Raw genomic sequence first — 19411 nt, forward strand, 5'->3', positions numbered from 1 at the left:
TCTTAGATAATAAACTTAATATTTAAGAGCTTAGGCCTAATCTTATTTTAATCCTCACTGATAAAGTTTCTTAAACTATAGCTAACAGAGATCTATCTAAATCATTTGTAATATGATCAGGCCGGGCACCTAATTGGAAATTCATGTGAAAAATAGATTTGTTTGCTTCTAATCTTGAGATTTTGAAAGGAAATAAATATTTACTACCTAAGTACCCGAGTGAGTTACAATTTCTACCGCCTTTGATTATCAAAAATTTATTAGCTATGTATATGAATCCTAATGAAATTCTTTAATTTCATTCAATTTTTTTTTATTGCTTAGATGCGTGAACGAGCTCACAGCCCACCTGGTGTTAAGTGGTTACTGGAGTCCATAGACATCACGCAAATGCGCCACTCACCTTGAGATATAAGTTCTAAGGTCTCAAGTATAGTTACAACGGCTGCCCCACCCTTCAAACCGAAATGCATTACTGCTTCACGGCAGAAATAGACAGGGTGGTGGTACCCACCCGTGCGGACTCACAAGAGGTCCTACCGCCATTAAGTGAAGATCAATATAAGTGAAGATCAATTTTATGATGATATAAGTATATTGTTCGTTATAGTACTGTATTGAGTGGTTTGGTTCTAACAATATTAGATAACCAAGGGAGGTATTGACTTAAACAACGTGCACGTGCTTACGAATGAATTCTGAGTAGCGGCAGGCAGAAATGAAAATCATTAAATTTGTAAATTTGCGTAGTTCGTAGGGCGTATTGTGAGGCCTACACATAATGGGCCGATCAAACGGCCTATTTCTGCCATTTTTATAATAAAATTTAGAATTCGAACTCAAGTTTTCAGATACATAATAATATGTGGATCCATATGTGGACATAGCTCAAAGAGTCAGCAAACTGAAGTGACAGTGGGCTGGCCATATATGCCGTAGGACTGACGATCGCTGGAGCGGACGGGTTGTCGAGTGGAGACCGCTCAGCGGAAGACGTAACGTGGGACGCCCCCTGGCTAGATGGTGCGATGACCTCCGCACGGTGGCCGGCAAGAAGTGGATGAGGAGAGCAGCAGACCGGGCTCAGTGGTGTAGATTGGGAGAGGCCTATGTCCAACAGTGGACGACTGTGGGCTGTTGATGATGATGATGATGATGATATGTATTGATATAAACAGGCTAGGATGACTAATTCATATTAAATATACTGTGAGGCTGCTTCTACAGTATTAAAAGAACTGTAAGTGAAGCAGCAGATTGGGTAGGCATTTACTCTTTACTATAGTATTTATTCACAGAAGAAATGTAGTCACTTTGGTGAGAGTAGGTTTTTCTCAGTTTGGCTATACCTGTTCCATTGACTGCAGTATTTATTGGTAGACAGAGAAAATTTACAAAAGTTGACGAGAGTTAGTTTCTCTCAGTTTGGCTATGCCTGTACCATTGACAATAGAAATGATTGAAAGAGGAAAAATTTGCCACTTTGGTGCGAGCAGGCCTCTCTCAGTTTGGCTATGCCTATACGATTGAGTAGGTTTCTCTATCTTCATTCGAAAATAAAATATCGTTCTTGATAAGAAGCAGGGCTTAGTGCTATAAAATAATGTTATGGGAATACATTACAAGGAAGCTAGTTAACTTCGAGATCGAAATTATGTTACGTTGGATTTTATACTCTCAAAGTTACATCAAAAACGTTTATAGGAAGGTGTTTCGGTAAGCCTTTTAAGTGACTTATTTCCGTGTTGTGACATTTTACCCTTGTTTACTTTCATATTAAATCGATGTATGCCAAATTTTGTACAATATTGAATGGCTTTTGCCGTGCAAAAACGATAAACGGGGAAGAACTCGACGTCGGGTTGTTATTGTAGTATTTATTGTAGTATTTAGGTTAGCGAATGAACTCCTATTCTAATCTGGTAAATCGTGAATCTAGTCGACAATAATTTTAGGAAATCTGCCATTAAATAATTCCCAAGCAACATTTGTTTTCCGCCGAGCAAACAAATTACTGTTTCCTGTAATTCTGTTGTTATAAAAGAAAATAAAGAAGTTATAATGCCAATGTAAGAATAACTAAATCAATTGTTCAAACGAAAGGTACAATGTAATTTTATAGTGGTATAAATGATGAGTGGGCTCCGCAAATTACGTTTTACGGTTACCTTGTAATGTAATTTTAGGCCTTGTATAGTTATTAACTAGGATAAAAATAATTTGAAGGCTTAGATTTGGAAAATTAGATTAAGAGATGTTGTCTCGATAGTTCGAACTGAACTGGGTCACGAAATTGTTGCTGCACCAAAGCTTTTTTTTGTTGCCCTTATAGGCAGACGAGCAAACGGCCCACCTGATGTCGAGTGGTTACCGTCGCCCATGGACTTCGACAATGCCAGGGACAAAGCCAAGCCGCTGCTTACCGTAATTATTAGCAGCTCCATAATTTATAACTTCTTTGTTGCTCTAGTTGGGTGAGTAATGTCTGTACGTCCGCAGAAGTCGAGAAACTGCTAATATCCTGCTTATTTGTGTCGCTAAAGTTTAAAGGTGGGACGGCTGGTTATATTGTATACAATATAATTATTATTGTACCTTTAACTGGACGTGTCTGAAGAAGATTGACGGCATTCACGTCGTGATGTCACTCCTAATAATACACCCATGTTGCAATGAGCGTTATGTTATTAATAATTCATACATAACTATATACATCAGCGTAGAAATTTACCAACAAATTATTACGTCGCCTACAAATTGCCCTAACACAATTAGGGTCGCCTTGGCGAGGAGTATTAAAAAATATTTTCTATTATGTACAATGTCATCGGAGCTAGACCCTTATTACCATGGTCTTAAAGGCACGTAATAAGCAGGTTTTACTTTACGTAAATGATTTTTAGTTGGCAGTTTGGATTTTGGTTCACGCGAACATGTTGAGGCGAAGATTTAATGTTGTGTAATGAATAGGCATGATGTGATTGTTTGAAAATGTTCAAAACACAGCACATACATAGCATGCATGCATTTATTTTAATATTATATAAAACATTGTAAATAGTTATGTTATTCAATCTTTGTTTTTTTTTTACATAAAAAAATTGACTCTTTCTACAAAAATAGAACCCTTTTATCAAAATTTAAAAGTAAAATGAATTAATTAATTGAGTGTAATAAAAAATTAAATTTCTCATTACACTCAAGTTATAAATAAATTGTTTTCTTTGTTGCACTGAGCATGGCGTAAACAAATATCAGTTAAGAGTAAATCAATGAAAAGTATTGGTAATAATCTATTTATTAATGCCTTTCGGTTTGAAGGGTGGGACAGCCGTTGTAAGTATATTGAGACCTCTTAGAACTATTATTATTACTGGTGGAAGGACTCCTTGTGAGTCCGCGCGGGTGGGTACCACCACCCTGCCTATTTCTGTCGTGAAGCAGTAATGCGTTTCGGTTTGAAGTGTGGGGCAGCCGTTGTAACTATACTTGAGACCTTAGAGCTTATATGTCAAGGTGGGTGGCGCATTTGCGTGATGTCTATGGGCTCCAGTAACCACTTAACACCAGCTGGGCCGTGAGCTCGTCTACCTAAAAACTACCACGTTAAACTAAATGTCTACGTCTACCTACCTAAAAAAAAATATCCATAGAAACTTTGTTTGCAGGACGTTCAAATTTTATAAGCCTTTAAGCGGTTAATAGTACAGACAATATTATTAAGTTGAAAGTCAGCAGTAGGATCTTTGTTCTCAGAAACCTAAGGCCCTAGAATAATCAACATAGGACATTGAAATAGTTCGTAGACGAGAACTTCTGAATATTGCAAAGTTTCGTAGACGGCTACACGTTCTTATGTAAACTACAGATGTAAATAAGAAACAACAGGCTGGGGAGAGCAGTAGCTAAAATTGGGTCAACTATGATGAAAGTTGGAATTTTTGTACTTCGAAATTTTGCCGAAAATTCGGGAGAACTCTTTGTGATTCGTTTGAAATATAATTAATAATATAGAATTTTATTTTAGCTATTTATAGATACTAGAGGTCCTGCAGTAATCGAAATTCGACTATAATTAATTGGAATTGTAAGTTTGTACACTATTATGATTGTATTTTATACTTCTATAATCACAAATTTCGCCAAGGGTACACTATAAAAAATATTAATAAAGACTAACTGTATTTAATCTATTCTCAATTTGACCACAGACGTAAAGAACAAAAGTTTGACAATAAATAGTATGCATGCGTGTGTGCGTCAAATACATGGTATGTAGTGTGTGTAATGTTTTCTTTATTGATTTAATCTATATTTTATGCATGATTTAAAAAAAATATTAGCATTGTGCACTTCTCTATATTCTTTATAAGTGTGGAAAATTTCATACTCCTACGTCTGCGCAATTTTCGTAAAAAGGGATACAAAGTTTTTGCTTCACGTATTAATATATAGGTATTGGCTTACGGATCACCGTGTATTAAAGTCTATGGACATAAATAGACAACGTAATTCCGCTATCCTCCTTTTTAATTACGGTCTTCGTAATTAAATACAATTTCAAAGAACACGTTACACAGTAGAATAATAAATTACTTGCGGTAAATTTTACGTTTGTACATGAAAATACATCAAGCTTTCATTGTTATGTGTTAAATTACGGCGCGGTAACCTCGTACCGGGGGGCCCCGGGAACCTTGTGACGTAATGTCGAAATCTTAATGTGTCATAACGGATGTCCGTAGACGTCCCCGGAGAGGCTGCATATATATACATATATAGATGATTCTTATCTGAAGAAGAAATTCAATTTGATTTCGAATCGGAATAAAGGTTTTTTTATTTATTTTTGACGTATCAATACCGGTTCGGAATCGTGACCAACTGAGAGTTTCACGTCGAACTATTTTTTTATTTATTGCTTTGGTGGGTAGACGAGCTCAAGATCCAACTGGTGTAAAGTGGTTAGCGGAGCTCATGGACATCTACAACGTAAATGCTGCCACCTACCTTGAGATATAAGTTCTAAGGTCTCAGTATACTTACTTACAGTTAATATTATAGGACTTTTCGACGAGTTGGACGAGTTTTTTTTTTATTGCTTAGATTTATGGACGAGCTCACAGCCCACCTGGTGTTAAGTGATTACTGGAGCCCATAGACATCTACAACGTAAATGCGCCACACACCTTGAGATATAGTTCTAAGGTCTCAGTATAGTTACAAAGGCTGCCCCACCCTTCAAACCGAAACGGTTACCAGAGTCAACATGTCTGCTCCTAGTGTTAGAGCTGCAGAAGTCTAATAGCTGTGTTAGTGGATTGGTTGGAAAAAGTATTTCAAATGACCAGAACTAGTATTTATATGATTTTAATATATTTTTTTATTGCTTAGATGGGTGGACGAGCTCACAGCCCACCTGGCTCACACCCTTTAATTTACTTTTATCATTTCACAAGTACTAGGAGGGATCAAAAAGTAGTGAGAATGAGATAGAATATAATGGCTATTGATTAAGATCTACACAGCGAGTTCAGCACTAAGACTTAAATCCCTATCAAAAAAATAAAATTTTGTCCTCGTCCTGCAAAAAGCTCTCCACGGCATCCATCACCTTATCGTCTTCGTACCTTTTTATTTTTTTTTATTGCCCTTGTAGGCAGACGAGCATACGGCCCACCTGATGGTGAGTGGTTATCGTTGCCCATGGACTTCAGCAATGCCAGGGGCAGAGCCAAGCCGCTGCCTACCGCCTGTTTCCCCTTAAGTATTCTTTTAATTTCTGGAACAGATGAAAATCGCTAGACACCAGATCTGGTGATTATTATTATATGGGGGGCTGATCAACCAATTCGAAGCCAGCGTACTGTATGGCAGCCATCGCAACTGCCGACCTGTGCGTGGGTGCGTTGTCGTGATGAAACAGCACGCCCCTTCGAAGTTTCCTTCTCCTTTTCTCTCCACGTATTCTTGTTTCATCTTAAAATAATAATCTAATCGCAGTAAACTTCCCGCAAAATGTTCTCGGTAAGAATTTGTTAGATAAGAGTAGGACTGTCGCGTGGGTGTCTGAGTGAAAGTTCAAATTGAATCATTAGTGGTAGGTAAATAGTGGCTTGGCTCATCCTGTTGCTAGTGTCCCTGAGTAACGGTAATAACCGGCAGTCATGTTGGACATAAGTTCCGTTCTTCCATAAACACTAACAATAACCTTATCTAAATTGCGAAGACTCCCAAAGTTGTGCAACAATATAGCCCAAACAAACGAGTAAGAATAACCTGAAGTTATTTTTAAAAGAAAATTAAAAAAGCCTTTAGAATGAAAATCGACGAGACAGGAAAAGCTGCAAGCTTCGTAGTGAAGTTAAGCCGTATTAAAGCTAAGTGCAATAGCCCCCAGAACTCAGAGGTCTAACGCGAAGAGACGATCACATTCTGTCACAAGATGATATCTTATTCCGACACTTGAGTGATACATTTAATCTTTATTTTACAATAGTCAATGGTGCGTTATCGTTTGTTTTGCTTCATATTTGTGACTCAATAATAAATCCTAAAATATTTACGGAATGTTAAGGTTTTTCAAAAATGTTTTTTTTTTAAATTCATCTCAAATAAACACGGATAGTTAGTCAAAACTTGTTAGTGAAAACGTCATAGATAATACACATAAATCATCACCAAAAACAAAATCACACACAATCCGATCAAACGTTTGTGAATAATTTGCTTATTCACTGGCATGATACGAACAGACAGAAGTAAATCATTTTGTGATTAGTACATAAGAACAGTTATAACCTTTTGATCTCTCAGAGTTTATGTTTGACAAGTGTAAAAAACAGATAAATTTCTGCCTTGTTCTCATTACGTTTAGCATAATGTAATGCAATTTGAATTTATAAAAATTGTATACCATGTCAACGGTGTCCTGAGTTGCCCAAAATTGTCCAAATTTGCATAATAAATGCGAACTTGTGTTGTAAATTAACATTGTGCCTGCCACTGGAATATGCTGACTTGCTAAAATAAAAGTTACAATTGTCGTGACCTCGGATTGTGTAGTTTAGTTTGATTCGGATCCCTCTGTATTTTGTACCGTAGGTTCCATGGGGAGTGCTCTGAGGAATTGTTTGAGATGATACCGGCATCTCGTTTTTACCATAACACCGCCCGCCACCGGAGTAGAGTTCATCCATAGTAGCTGGAGCCAATGCGGACATCCACAGTGCGTTTCCAGAGATCTTTTTTGCCACGTACCATCCGGCTATGGAATGAGCTCCTCTCCACGGTGTTTCCCGAGCGCTATGACATGTCCTTCTTCAAACGAGGCTTGTGGAGAGTATTAAGCGGTAGGCAGCGGCTTGGCTCTGCCCCTGGCATTGCTGAAGTCCATGGGCGACGGTAACCACTCACCATCAGGTGGGCCGTATGCTCGTCTGCCTACAAGGGCAATAAAAAGAAAAAAAATTGTCCAGTTTGTTACTATTTATTTTTTACTTTTATTAAGTTATTGCATAGCTTTTATCGCGGGCTTTGAGCGTGGCACCCGAATCAAGAAATTTCGTAACGAAAATAAAACCTAACACCCCCACTCCACCTACCATGTAGCTCGCGTTCAACACATTCACACGTTGCGCTTGTGTAGTGTTTGTGAATAAGCATGCGGCGTGACGTCGCACTGTATGCGCATCATGAAAAGTCTGCCCATCTCTCTCTCGCGCGAGCTCTAGCTTATGAGTGTGAAGGGGACAGTTAATGTTTTGCTTTTGTTAATGTTTATAAATTATTATTGCCTAATTATAATTGCATAAGTTGATAAAAAATGCTATGCAATAGTTTTACCGTGGCAATCCCCGATTGCCACACGTGTTTTTTTATTTTTAAAGTATTGTAGTAGTTATAAAAGAGAGCTGGTAGGGCGTGAGTTATGGCCAATAACTTGGGTTAGTAAAATGAATTCTTCTCACGAAAAACTATTAGGCTTTGTGATTTTTATGAAGTTCAATTGCCAAGTGGTCATTGAGCCCATTCGTTAACCAAGCCAAAATAATACTTAGGAAACACTCTTTTATTAGATAAAACATAAATAGTCTTGTTTTTTTTTTCGATCAATGAAATGTAAGTTTTGATGTGAACACAATATAATTTCGTCGAAATTTCTTATTGATATATAATAAGCGTTCAGTGATCCGAAAAGGGTCTTGGCACCAAACAAAAGCGATGTCTATTATCTGCTCTCCGCTAATGTATTCCACTCGTGGTTTCTGAGGGCTATTGAATCTTTTTAGGATTTAAACAAACATACATTAAAATAGATTTCTTTTCATAAGCTAAAATTTCGAATTAAATTTATATTTGTATACATTTTTCATAATAAAGGCCTTAATTTGTAGATTATTATAGTTCATCAAATTTAAGATCTGGCCCGAAATACAATGACGGCGTTACCTTCTGCCAGTTTCAGTAGAAATGGAACCTTATTCGTGAAGACGGAATCGTTAAAATTTCATGGCATCTAAAAAAATATCATAGGTCACATGTGTTCAAAGCATATACGTATATAGATGTCTGATTTTGAGAGGGCGGATAAATCACTGTTGAATTTTTTATTTGTTCCTTTATCGCTGTAAATAGCACACCGCCTAGTGTTAAGTACCTATATGCTGAAGGCTGTTATTTATAGTCACTACTTCGTTAATGCTGCCGTTCACCTTGAAACATATCGGATTCTCGATTTTAGTATAAAAACGGTGGTTCTTTTAACCCGGAATATATGAATTCCTTGTGGTAAAAAAGTTCGGTGTTGTGGAACGATACCAGTGTTAAAATGATTATTTATTTTGAGTACCTACTTACTTACTAAATATAATTTAATGTTTTGAAACCATTAAACAGTCAAATTCAAATTAATTAATTTGGCTTGTTTTTATTTCAATTACATTTTTTTGGTCAGGAGGAAATCGCCGGACTTCTGCCCTCCACTGGGAATGGAGAGCGGGGCATTTCGGAGTCGAACTGACTACAACCTCCTGTCGCTCAACAACCCACGTTCGAACCTCGCATGAGACAGACCTCATGAAAAGGCAAAGGGGCGAAAGTGAAGCGTTTGGTGCGGAGCACATCTCTCCCGTCACCCTCCCCCTCGTCTCAATTACATGAACGATTGTTGGTCATCTGGGCCCGCTGAGTTTCTCGCCGGATCTTCTGAGCTGGTCGCGTTTCCGATCCCGTGGGAGATTCTGCGAAGCCCTGCGCTTGCTAGGGCTACTGTTAGCAAATTCGACAGGCTGAGCCCCGTGAGCTCGCTAACTCACTCGGTGAAGCTGCTATAACCCCTCGAGGTTACCAGCGTAGATAGGAAAAAGAATAATTCGTCATCCGAAATAATCTTTAGATTCAATTTATACCTTGGATTGGCAACAAAAATTGTGAGTCATACATCTAAAATAAAAGACGACGCATTTATTATGTATAGAAGTTAGGTTGTATCACACAAAATGACATCTCGGCGTCGTATATCTGATTACGTACTTCGCAGTGAGCGATCCGTAAGAGAAGCCTCTTTGAGAATAAGATATTCAGATCTAACGTACGCTATCTACGTCCATTATCTACTTAGAATATTAAATATTAATATGATAGAAAATTAAGTTAATTAAAACAAGTGATAATACATAATTCATAAAAAAGAAATTCAGTGATCGTTATGTTGCCTCTTCTTGTTAAGTCACATCTCCCAGCCAGTATCGTATCTTCAAAAATTCTTGTGTTAAAATATTAAGCACAAATATCTTATTCAAAGCTATGGAAATGAAATAAATCAAATTCTATTCGTTTAAATGTGCTTTTATTTTGTTTAATTAACATATTTCTCATTTAATATTACCCTTAAAATAAACAGTAAACAATCCATTTAAATATTTGAGAATATCCATTTGCCTATGTCAAACATCCGTAGTAAGTTCCTAATGATTCCGAGCCATCCAACCTTCAATGTAATGTGAAATGGAAACCATTTGTTTGCAATACTTCCAAATACATTAAACACATTAAATAATTCAACGTGGACCAAACAATCTGTCGAACAAAGCTAATCAGCGCGGTTTCATTGTTCAGTTGAATTACGGCAATGTTTAATACATCAGGCCGCCGTGACTGGTATACAAAATGCTGTTGAGAAAAAGGCCAACTGGTTCAATCCAGAGTTAATGTAATAAAATAGTTATTCATCAGACGCTCCCTTATTTCACACTGTCTGAAGACGAGCAGGCGACGCGAAAGATAACGGGCGGAAATTTGTATCTGAGCAAAATTTGGTACGGGGGTGTTGATTATTAAGTTACAACGAGATGGAAGTCGGTTACGATTCGGAGAATAATGCAGATTTGCAACGTATAACGTAGTAGTATTTATACAATATTTAATAGGACTTAGTTGGTGTTGCCCTTTGATCCTTGAATTCATTTTGATTTGAAAAAAAAAAAAATCCTTAACTTGATTCGAATCGAAGCCTGAATCGATCTTTTTCACCTATATCGAATCGATTTTCGATGTAGGTGAAAAAAATCGATTTACAAAAAAAAAAAAACCTTTTGCATTCAACACATTTTAACAAAGCTTTAGTGTTTCTTATCTTTTCGTTTCGTTGAGTTTCAAATCGCAACAATACTAAAAGAAGTTTTTATTTGAATATCGACCGTGTTTAGAATTGCTTGAGAATTTAATTTCATTGAAAACAATATTGACTAAGAATAAGTGGTTGTCATAAAGTGAGTTGGATGAACGAAAGGACACCTTGTTATTTTGTCTGTGGCTAATACGCTTTCCGGCAATTACAAAAGTGATTTACGCAAATATTTCTCCCCAGGTTCTCTCTGTCTTCGTAACGTCCACGTGGTGGTTCCTGAGGCGGTCGAACGAGGATCGAAGGTCGAGATGAAGTGCCTTTACGACCTGGAGAACGAAGTGTTGTACTCCGTCAAGTGGTATCGTGGGGACAGAGAGTTTTGCCGCTACTCCCCCAGAGATGTTCCGCCGCTTAAGATATTCCGTATTCCGGGCATCGAAGTTGACGTGAGTCGAATATTACTAAAACGAACAAACAATGCACCTCTTGCGAGATTGTGATAATAATGTATTGTCGATTTGATGGTAATTCATTAGTTTGATGTTGAAAATTTGTACGTTTGATTGTAAGGGCGCCGGTGCGTCTATGTTCACTTAATGCTTTGATATCTTTGGATTGCATTAGATGGGCATATCCATCTGGGGCTAATTAGGTAATGAAGTCCATAGATGCAGCGTGGTCTTCGTAAAATGAGGTTATAGTTCAATTAGGTATTGTAATAATGACCGTTTTCGGAGATTTTTAAGCCCAAATACATGAATACTTCAGCGAAGAATCGGACATGACGATGAGATGCCATCGTACGGGAATATAGTACAATAAGAGACATACAATTATTCGTACAAAATCTGAGATTGTTACATCTAAATCGTGACAAGTTCATCGTTCATCTGTTGTAAAGGATTGGGTTTTGCAAAAATCAACGCTGTGTTGGTTGAGATTAAGTGTAAATCAATGCAATACCAATAGGACAGGAAGAAAATTTTAAATAGAAGATAATACCGATAGCTGTGTATACTCTTACAGAGGATAAGGAGGGTAGCAGTTAAAAACACTTCGATGCAATTTCATTCTAACCAAAATGCTTTAGAATTTATATAATGTGAGGAAATAGTCAAATATAAATAAAAATTTGCATCAATTGATCTAACAAGTACCACCTATTTCTACTGTGATTCAGTAATACGTTTCGGTTGAAAGGATGGTGCTGCTGTTGTACTGTAAAAACTGAGACTTAGACCTCATGTCTCAAGGTGGATGGCGGCATTCACTTTGTTGATGGGCTCCGGAAATCGCTTAACCGGGGGGATCGTGAGCTAGTCCACACGTCAAAGTAATAAAAAAAAACCTTAAACAAAGTTGACCGCTAATTTAAACAATCGAATTCAATAAGCGTTTTATTTAGAAAATCAAATTGTTTCAAGAGCAACTATCACGTTCTCTATAGAGCGAAGTAAGTATTTTAGAATTTTAAGTAAGCTATTTGCGTATTTTTAATACCACTAGTCGGATTATAGCAAAATATCATCTATAGAAAGTAATGAACGGAAAATTTTAAGTTTTCTATGAATGCTATGTACATATTTTAATTTTTTTTATTGCTTAGATAGGTGGACGAGCTCACGGCCCACCTGGTTTTAAGTGGTTACCGGAACCCATAGACATCTCCAACATAAATGCTGGCACCCACCTGAGACTTGAGTTCTAAGGTCTCAGTTCAGTACAACGGCTGCCTCACCCTTCAAACCGAAACGCATTACTGCTGCTTCACGGCAGAAATAGGCGTGGCGGTGGTACCTACCCGTGCGGACTCACAAGACGTCGTCCTACCACCAGTAGGAATGAACCGGAAAATAAATTTGGTTCATATAGTGGTCTGCTAGATTTTTTTTCCTACCTATACTGACCCTTGAGAGGCTATTTCAGTTTCTCCTTGACTTGTCGCTTTGCTCACGGGGCTTAATACGGAGTGTTGCTAACACTGGCCCTAGCAAGGGCAGTGCTTCACAGAATATACTATGGGATCGGAAACGCGACTCACTGACAAGATCCGGCGAGAAACTCAGTGGGCTGTGTTTATGGGTCAATTTACTCGTCGAGCCCTTCGTCGCAAGCGACGGGTTCGGCGAGGACGGTGACCGGTGTTTGACGTACCTAAAAGCACCGTTAATGGATCGGGAAGATCCGTAATGACGTGTTTAGGGCATTTTTTGTTTAAACACTTTAAATATTTAGGGAAGAAATTAGAGATAACTTGTATCAACTTTAATAGTTGTTGATATAACCAGAGGGTACTTAGTTATTGTTAGCTCTAGCTTTATTCCGAGTTGTTGTTAGTTAAGAAAACAGAATAATATTTATTAGCGCTTAAATATTTTCAAGCTTGATAATATCATTATAGGTACATAGTTCCAAATTTTCATATTTTACATGTACTTGATTAAAACTGCTTTTAATTTTTACGTAAAACGTAAAAGATACAATAGAAGTCGTCCGTTATTTAAGATAAACAATACTAGAGGATGAGGTTTTTTTGATAAATTAGGTTTTTTAGAAATTATATTTAAATACGAATTACATATTGATATTATATTATTTGTTATTTTCTTTCAATAAAAAAAAAGTTTATGTTTAAGTTGATTATCGATAAAGTTGATTATTGAAAACACGAATAAAACAACATTTTCTGAAAATAAATCGTAGTTAGATCGATTTATCGCCCCCCAAATCCACTGTATACTAAATTTTATGAAAATCGTCGTAGCCGTTTCCGAGATTCAGATTATATACAGATACTAGCTGACCCGCAAACATGTTTGCATATAAATTCTAGAGAATTTAGTGTAGAAAAAAACTAACTATTGTAAGTGTAAGGATTGTAAATGATGAAAGAGTATTATGCTGTGAACGATGAGGAATATAAAAAAAAAAAACCTATTCAACACATAAATCATTATAAAAAAAATATGTCCAAATAAAAAAAAATGTTAGGTGACAACCTATCACTTAGGGTATGAAAATAGATAGTAGCTGATTCTCAGGCTTACTGAATATGCATAAAAAATTTCATAAGAATCGGTCAAGCGATTTCGGCGGAGTATGGAACGAACATTGTGACACGAGAATTTTATATATTAGATATTTATATACAAGAATTGCTCGTTTAAAGATATAAGATAATAATTTAATGTCGATTTAAACGCGAGATCAAAACCGTAAAGGTAATTTTAATTATGTCTACGGCTCGCGAAAACCGAAGAAATCTATATATTAATACGTGAAGCAAAACTTTGTATCCCTTTTTACGAAAATTGCGCGGACGGAGGAGTATGAAATTTTCCACACTTATACAGAATATAGAGAAGAAGTGCACAATGCTAATATTTTTTTAAAATAATGCAAAAAAGATACATTAAATCAATAAAGAAAACATTACACACACTACATACCATGTATTTGACGCACACACGCATGCATACTATTTATTGTCAAACTTTTGTTCTTGGCGTCTGTTGTCAAATTGAGAATAGATTCAATATGTTTGTCTTTGTTAATATTTTATAGTGTAGTCTTGGCGAAATTTGTGATTATAGAAGTATAAAATACAATCATAATAGTGTGCAAACTTACAATTCCAATTAATTATAGTCGAATTTCGACTACTACAGGACCTCTAGTTATTAAAAACATGCACCTCATCGTAAATTACCAATGACTTTAAATACGACAGTAATTTGTCATCGAGTCTGTTAACAGTCTTTTAGACAATGTTGGAAATAGAACAAAAATGATTTTGTACTTAGCGTAACTAATTTAACTTAATAATGTGTTTGTATATTTTTGTCGTCGTCGTGGACTTAAGGATAAGACGTCCGTTGCATTCGTGTTGAGCGATGCACCGATGTTCGAATCTCGGGCGGGTACCAATTTTTGTAATTGGAATACGTATTCAACAAATGTTCACGATTGACTCCACGGTGAAGGAATAAAATCGTGTAATAAAAATCAAACCCGCAAAATTATAATTTGCGTAATTACTGGTGGTAGGACCTCTTGTGAGTCCGCACGGGTAGGTACCACCGCACTGCCTATTTCTGCCGTGAAGCAGTGATGTGTTTCGGTTTGAAGAGTGGGGCAGCCGTTGTAACTATACTGAGACCTTAGAACTTATATCTCAGGGTTGGCGCCGCATTTACTTTGTAAATGTCTATGGGCTCCAGTAACCACTTAACACCAGGTGGGCTGTGAGCTCGTCCACCCATTTAAGCAATAAAAAAAATTATCTGTTTTTTTAAATAAAATAATTCCGATATCCTATAATTAGAATTCAGATTTTTTTCCATACAAACAGCAAAAACAATATTTCATTACGTATTCATCATACCGAGACATTTCCGCTAACACGTGCTGAGCGAAGCCGCCTCAACTTCACAATTCCGTTATGAAAATGAAATTTTCTCCGGATATTTTCTCTTGCAGCGACAAATTATGACAACTAAGTATGAAATTAATTTAGCAAGTTGACTCGTCGAGTAGCGGCCCTTGGCTCCGACTTTACAAATTCTTCTTGAGATGTTAATCTAAATAATTTCATGGTCTATTTCGTTATCTGAAGATTTCTGTCACTAATGAGTCCTAGTCGATTTTGATTATTCAAAGCTCCTCAGTGGAATATCGGGGTTTATTATTTCAAGTATGCTGTATTTATCGAAAATATATTAAAAACTTTTAGTGAAGCGTATGCGTAATTTAGTTTCAATTTGATTACGTTATTTTTTCCTAAAATTAATTGAGTTGGAAGTAAAACGGCCCCAAACTGGATTTTATCTTGTGATATCAGTGCCGATAGCAAATATAAAAAGATAAGGTCACCCAGTCCTCGATATTTGTTTTACAATAATTGCGCTAATTGAACTATGTTTTTATTGCTGTAGATAGGTGGATAGCCTTAAGGCTCACTTGTTGTGTTTAAGTGGGACGTATCAGATGGACCGTTCGATCATCACATTACGTTGGATGTAGGTGGCAACGGACCGGCCGCTCTGGAGATCAATTGGAGAGGCCTATGATTAGCAGTGGACAGTAGACAGGTTGAGATAATGATGACGGCTCACTTGGCTCACTCAAAACAGAACTCATCTTTAATGAACAAGTAGGTTATATGTATTTATCTAGACAACGAATTACATTGTAGTATTTATATTTTATGGTTCTTAGTTCTCATTAGCTACCCAATACTATCAATTATCTATGTATTAATATATCGGACGCCCGAGATCGCGCTCCTCCGAGAGGAATGCGTCCGGGCGCGCCGCCGTAGCGCCCGCCTTCGCGATCCGGACTTCGCGGAGGTGGCGACCTGCCTTCAGGCCTACTGCCGTCAGAAGCAGGAGGCACTGCGGCAGGCCATCGGCGAGGCCAAGTCTCAGAGTATGAAGACGCTCCTAGAGACGCTTGACCAAGATCCTTGGGGGCGCCAGTACCAAACGGTCCGCAAGAAATTGCGGCCGTGGGCGCTTCCGGTGACGGAGCGTCTCCAGCCTCAGCAGCTGCGGGAGACTGTCTTCGGGCTGTTCCCGCGGATGGAGAGGGGCTTTGAGCCCCCTTGCATGGGCGCGCCACCACGCGGTAGCGTGAGCGGCGATGCCCCTGCTGTGGTGATCCCTCCGAGCATCTCGGAGGAGGAGATTCGAGCGGCCGTGTCGAAGATGGTGTTCACGGCCGGGTCTGGGATTTGGCCTTCGGTGTTCTTGGGGACCGGCTCGTGCGGCTCTTTGAAGCCTGCCTCGAGTCGAGACGGTTTCCAAAGCAGTGGAAGACGGGCAGACTTGTTCTACTAAGGAAGGAGGGACGCCCTGCGGACTCATCTGCGGGGTATCGTCCCATCGTGTTGTTGGCGAGGCGGGAAAACTGCTCGAGCGAGTGGTGGCCGCCCGAATCGTCCAGCTACTGACGGGGGTAGGTCCCGATCTGTCAGCGGAGCAGTTCGGATTTAGGGAGGGCCGCTCGACCATCGACGCGGTGATGCGCATGCGCACCCTCTCTGATGAGGCTGTCGGCCGGGGCGGGGTTGCACTGGCGGTATGCCTGGACGTCGCCAACGCGTTCAACACCCTGCCCTGGTCGGTGATCGCGGGGGCGCTGGAGTATCACGGCGTCCCGGCGTATCTCTGTCGGCTAGGAGGATAGGTCAGTCGTGTGCACCGGGCACGATGGGACGGTACTCCGCTTCCCCGTCGAGCGCGGTGTTCCACAGGGGTCGGTCCTGGGCCCTCTCCTGTGTAACATCAGCTATGACTGGGTCCTGCGGGGCGCCCTTAGCGCTCCTCTCCCGGGTATGAGTGTAGTTTGCTACGCGGACGACACTTTGGTCGTGGCCCGGGGGAAGAATTTGCGCGAGTCTGCCCGTCTTTCCTGCGCGGGGGTGGTCTTCGTCATCAGCAGGATCTAAAGGCTGGGTTTGGAGGTGGCGCTCAATAAATCCCAGGCCCTGTTGTTTTACGGTGCCCGGAGAGCGCCGCCTCAGGGGGTCCCTCTGCTCTCCTCCCTCTACCCCTCTGCACTGCTTTTGCGGAGCAGCGCCGTGTCCTCGTTGCAAAATTAGAACCGGACTTGTCGCTTCCGAACGTCATGGCTACGATGCTCGGCAGCAACGAGTCCTGGCAGGTGATGCTCGACTTCTGCGAGTCCACCATTTCGCAGAAGGAGGCGGCGGAATGGGAGAGGGAGAGCTCTTCTTCCCTCTCGGCGCCGTGCCGCCGCCGTACCGCGGAGACCGACGTCGTTCGTCGTCGACTATCGCCTCGACGACCCGTCGGTCGGGCGTGCTTGGGGTGGTGCCGCGTGTCTGGTTGTAGTGTTGACCGCGGGAACCCCCCTACTCTGACCAGGTTTTGACCCCGGACGGAGATCGGACGTCGGGTGTAAGAGTACAGGGGAGTCGTTTAGTGGGTAGGGCCCTAAAATTCCTTGGGCCCGCGGTCTGCTCCCAACTTAACCAACACGCCTCCTCAGCGCCAGGTCCTCGTAGGAGGTTCGGCGCCAGGTCCAAAAAAAGACATAAGGTGAATGCCGCCATTATTTTTGAGAGGTGAGGCCAAAGTCTGAATTGCATAGTGCAACAGCTGTCATACCAGTAAAGCCGGAAGATATCACTGCTTAGAGATAGAAATTGGCAAAATCTACTCGCGCAGTCTCAGAATACATCCTGAAATTAAAAAAAAAACGCTCCACATTCACGATGTGGCTTAACAAGCCGTCTGTCCTGTTTAATAATTTCATAAAATCCGCTACGCCTACACAGCCAGCAGCTCCGCGCGGACGAGTCTTGATTCTGAATCCGCAGTAAACATTCGGCTAATAAATAAGAAGCTCACTTCGCTGAATACCAATGCGGTCGCATTTTCCTCTCCGCGTTCGTTCTTCGTACGTTGATTACCAGGATAAGTACGCCATTCACGTGTATGTAGTACATACACTAAGCAAGAAATGTCGGTAATCACTCGTTTTTATGTGACTCTCGCTGACAATCAGTTCGTGTCTGAGATTGGAATGAGCGAGCGTAAATAATAAGCATAAGCTATTTTTGGGCTGTTTTGGAACGAAGTTCCTTATGGGACGATGCGGAGGGGTACCCTAACCGGGAAAAACGTCCGTAACGTAAGATTTTTATTAGTAATGGACACAGTGTACGACTTAACTTTCTAATAGCGTACAAATTAGTAATGCACACAGTGTACGACATAACTTTGTAATAGCATACAAAAAAGAGCATATTTTTTTTATCGTTCATTGACCACGATCTCAGAGCGTTCGTTTGCGGAATACACTAATTCTTATGCAAACAACCGTGAATGAAGTGTACCACAATAAGTTCGCACGTTACCGAATGACCGTGGGTTGTTGCGAAACCTCCAGTTTTATTTTCATTGTGTCTCGAATAGAACTTAAAATTAATATTTTTATAATAAGGAACTACGTTCCTATCCGGTGTCCCACGGCACTATACATCTTTTTTTCCTAGCTATTCGCTGGTAGTCTAAGGTGGTATTTCACTTACGATAGCTAGGTGAGATGGGCTGTGAGTTCACATTCTTTTTCTTCTTGCTTCGGTTTCCTCAATATTGAGGGTCGTGATCACCTCCTCGCAATAAGAGTTTATTCCGGATCATTCCACGCCATTTGCTTCTATCTGTCGCCGAGTGTAGAGCATCGTGAACTGTGGCGTCGAGGGTAGTACGGATCTGATCAGTCAGCTCACATTCACAACTGAATAAAAATATGTAAATCGTGACGAGACTACCATTCGATTTCTTATTTATGGTCAGGTTATAAAATTAATAATTTTTTTTTGGAACGGAGGGGTACTCTCACCGGGAAAAAACGTCCGTAACGTAAGATTTTTGTTAGTAATGCACACAGTGTACGACTTAACTTTGTAATAACGTACAAAAAATAACATTTTTTTTATCAATAAAAAAATTTTAATAAAAAATGTATATCCGAATAATTTTTTCTTTATACCTCGAATAAAACTTAAAATTAATATTTTTATAATAAGTAACTTAGTTCCTATCTGGTGCCCCACGACACCACACATTTTTTTATTGCTTGGATGGGTGGACGAGCTCACGGCCCGCCTGTTCTTAAGTGGTTACCAGAGCCCATAGACATCTACAGTGTAAATGCCGCCACCCACCTTGAGACATGAGTTGGAAGGTCTCATTTTTAACAGTACAACGGCTGCACCGCCTTTCAAACCGAAATGCGTTACTGCTACAC

At 39.5% G+C, this 19411-nt stretch overlaps 1 protein-coding gene across 2 annotated transcripts in view; it reads left to right on the plus strand.

Annotated features, from left to right (window-relative positions):
- The window catches only part of LOC114246115 (uncharacterized), a 103055-nt gene that overhangs the window by 24339 nt on the left and 59305 nt on the right, over window positions 1-19411 (plus strand). For both annotated transcript variants that reach the window (XM_089732023.1, XM_028178508.2), the window contains exon 2: window positions 10871-11076. In XM_089732023.1, coding sequence (XP_089588149.1) covers window positions 10871-11076 — 206 coding nt within the window. The remainder of the gene's footprint in view (window positions 1-10870; window positions 11077-19411) is intronic.

The sequence above is a fragment of the Bombyx mandarina genome, chromosome 12, assembly GCF_030267445.1.
Source record: "Bombyx mandarina strain Sakado chromosome 12, ASM3026744v2".
Classification (NCBI taxonomy): domain Eukaryota; kingdom Metazoa; phylum Arthropoda; class Insecta; order Lepidoptera; family Bombycidae; genus Bombyx; species Bombyx mandarina.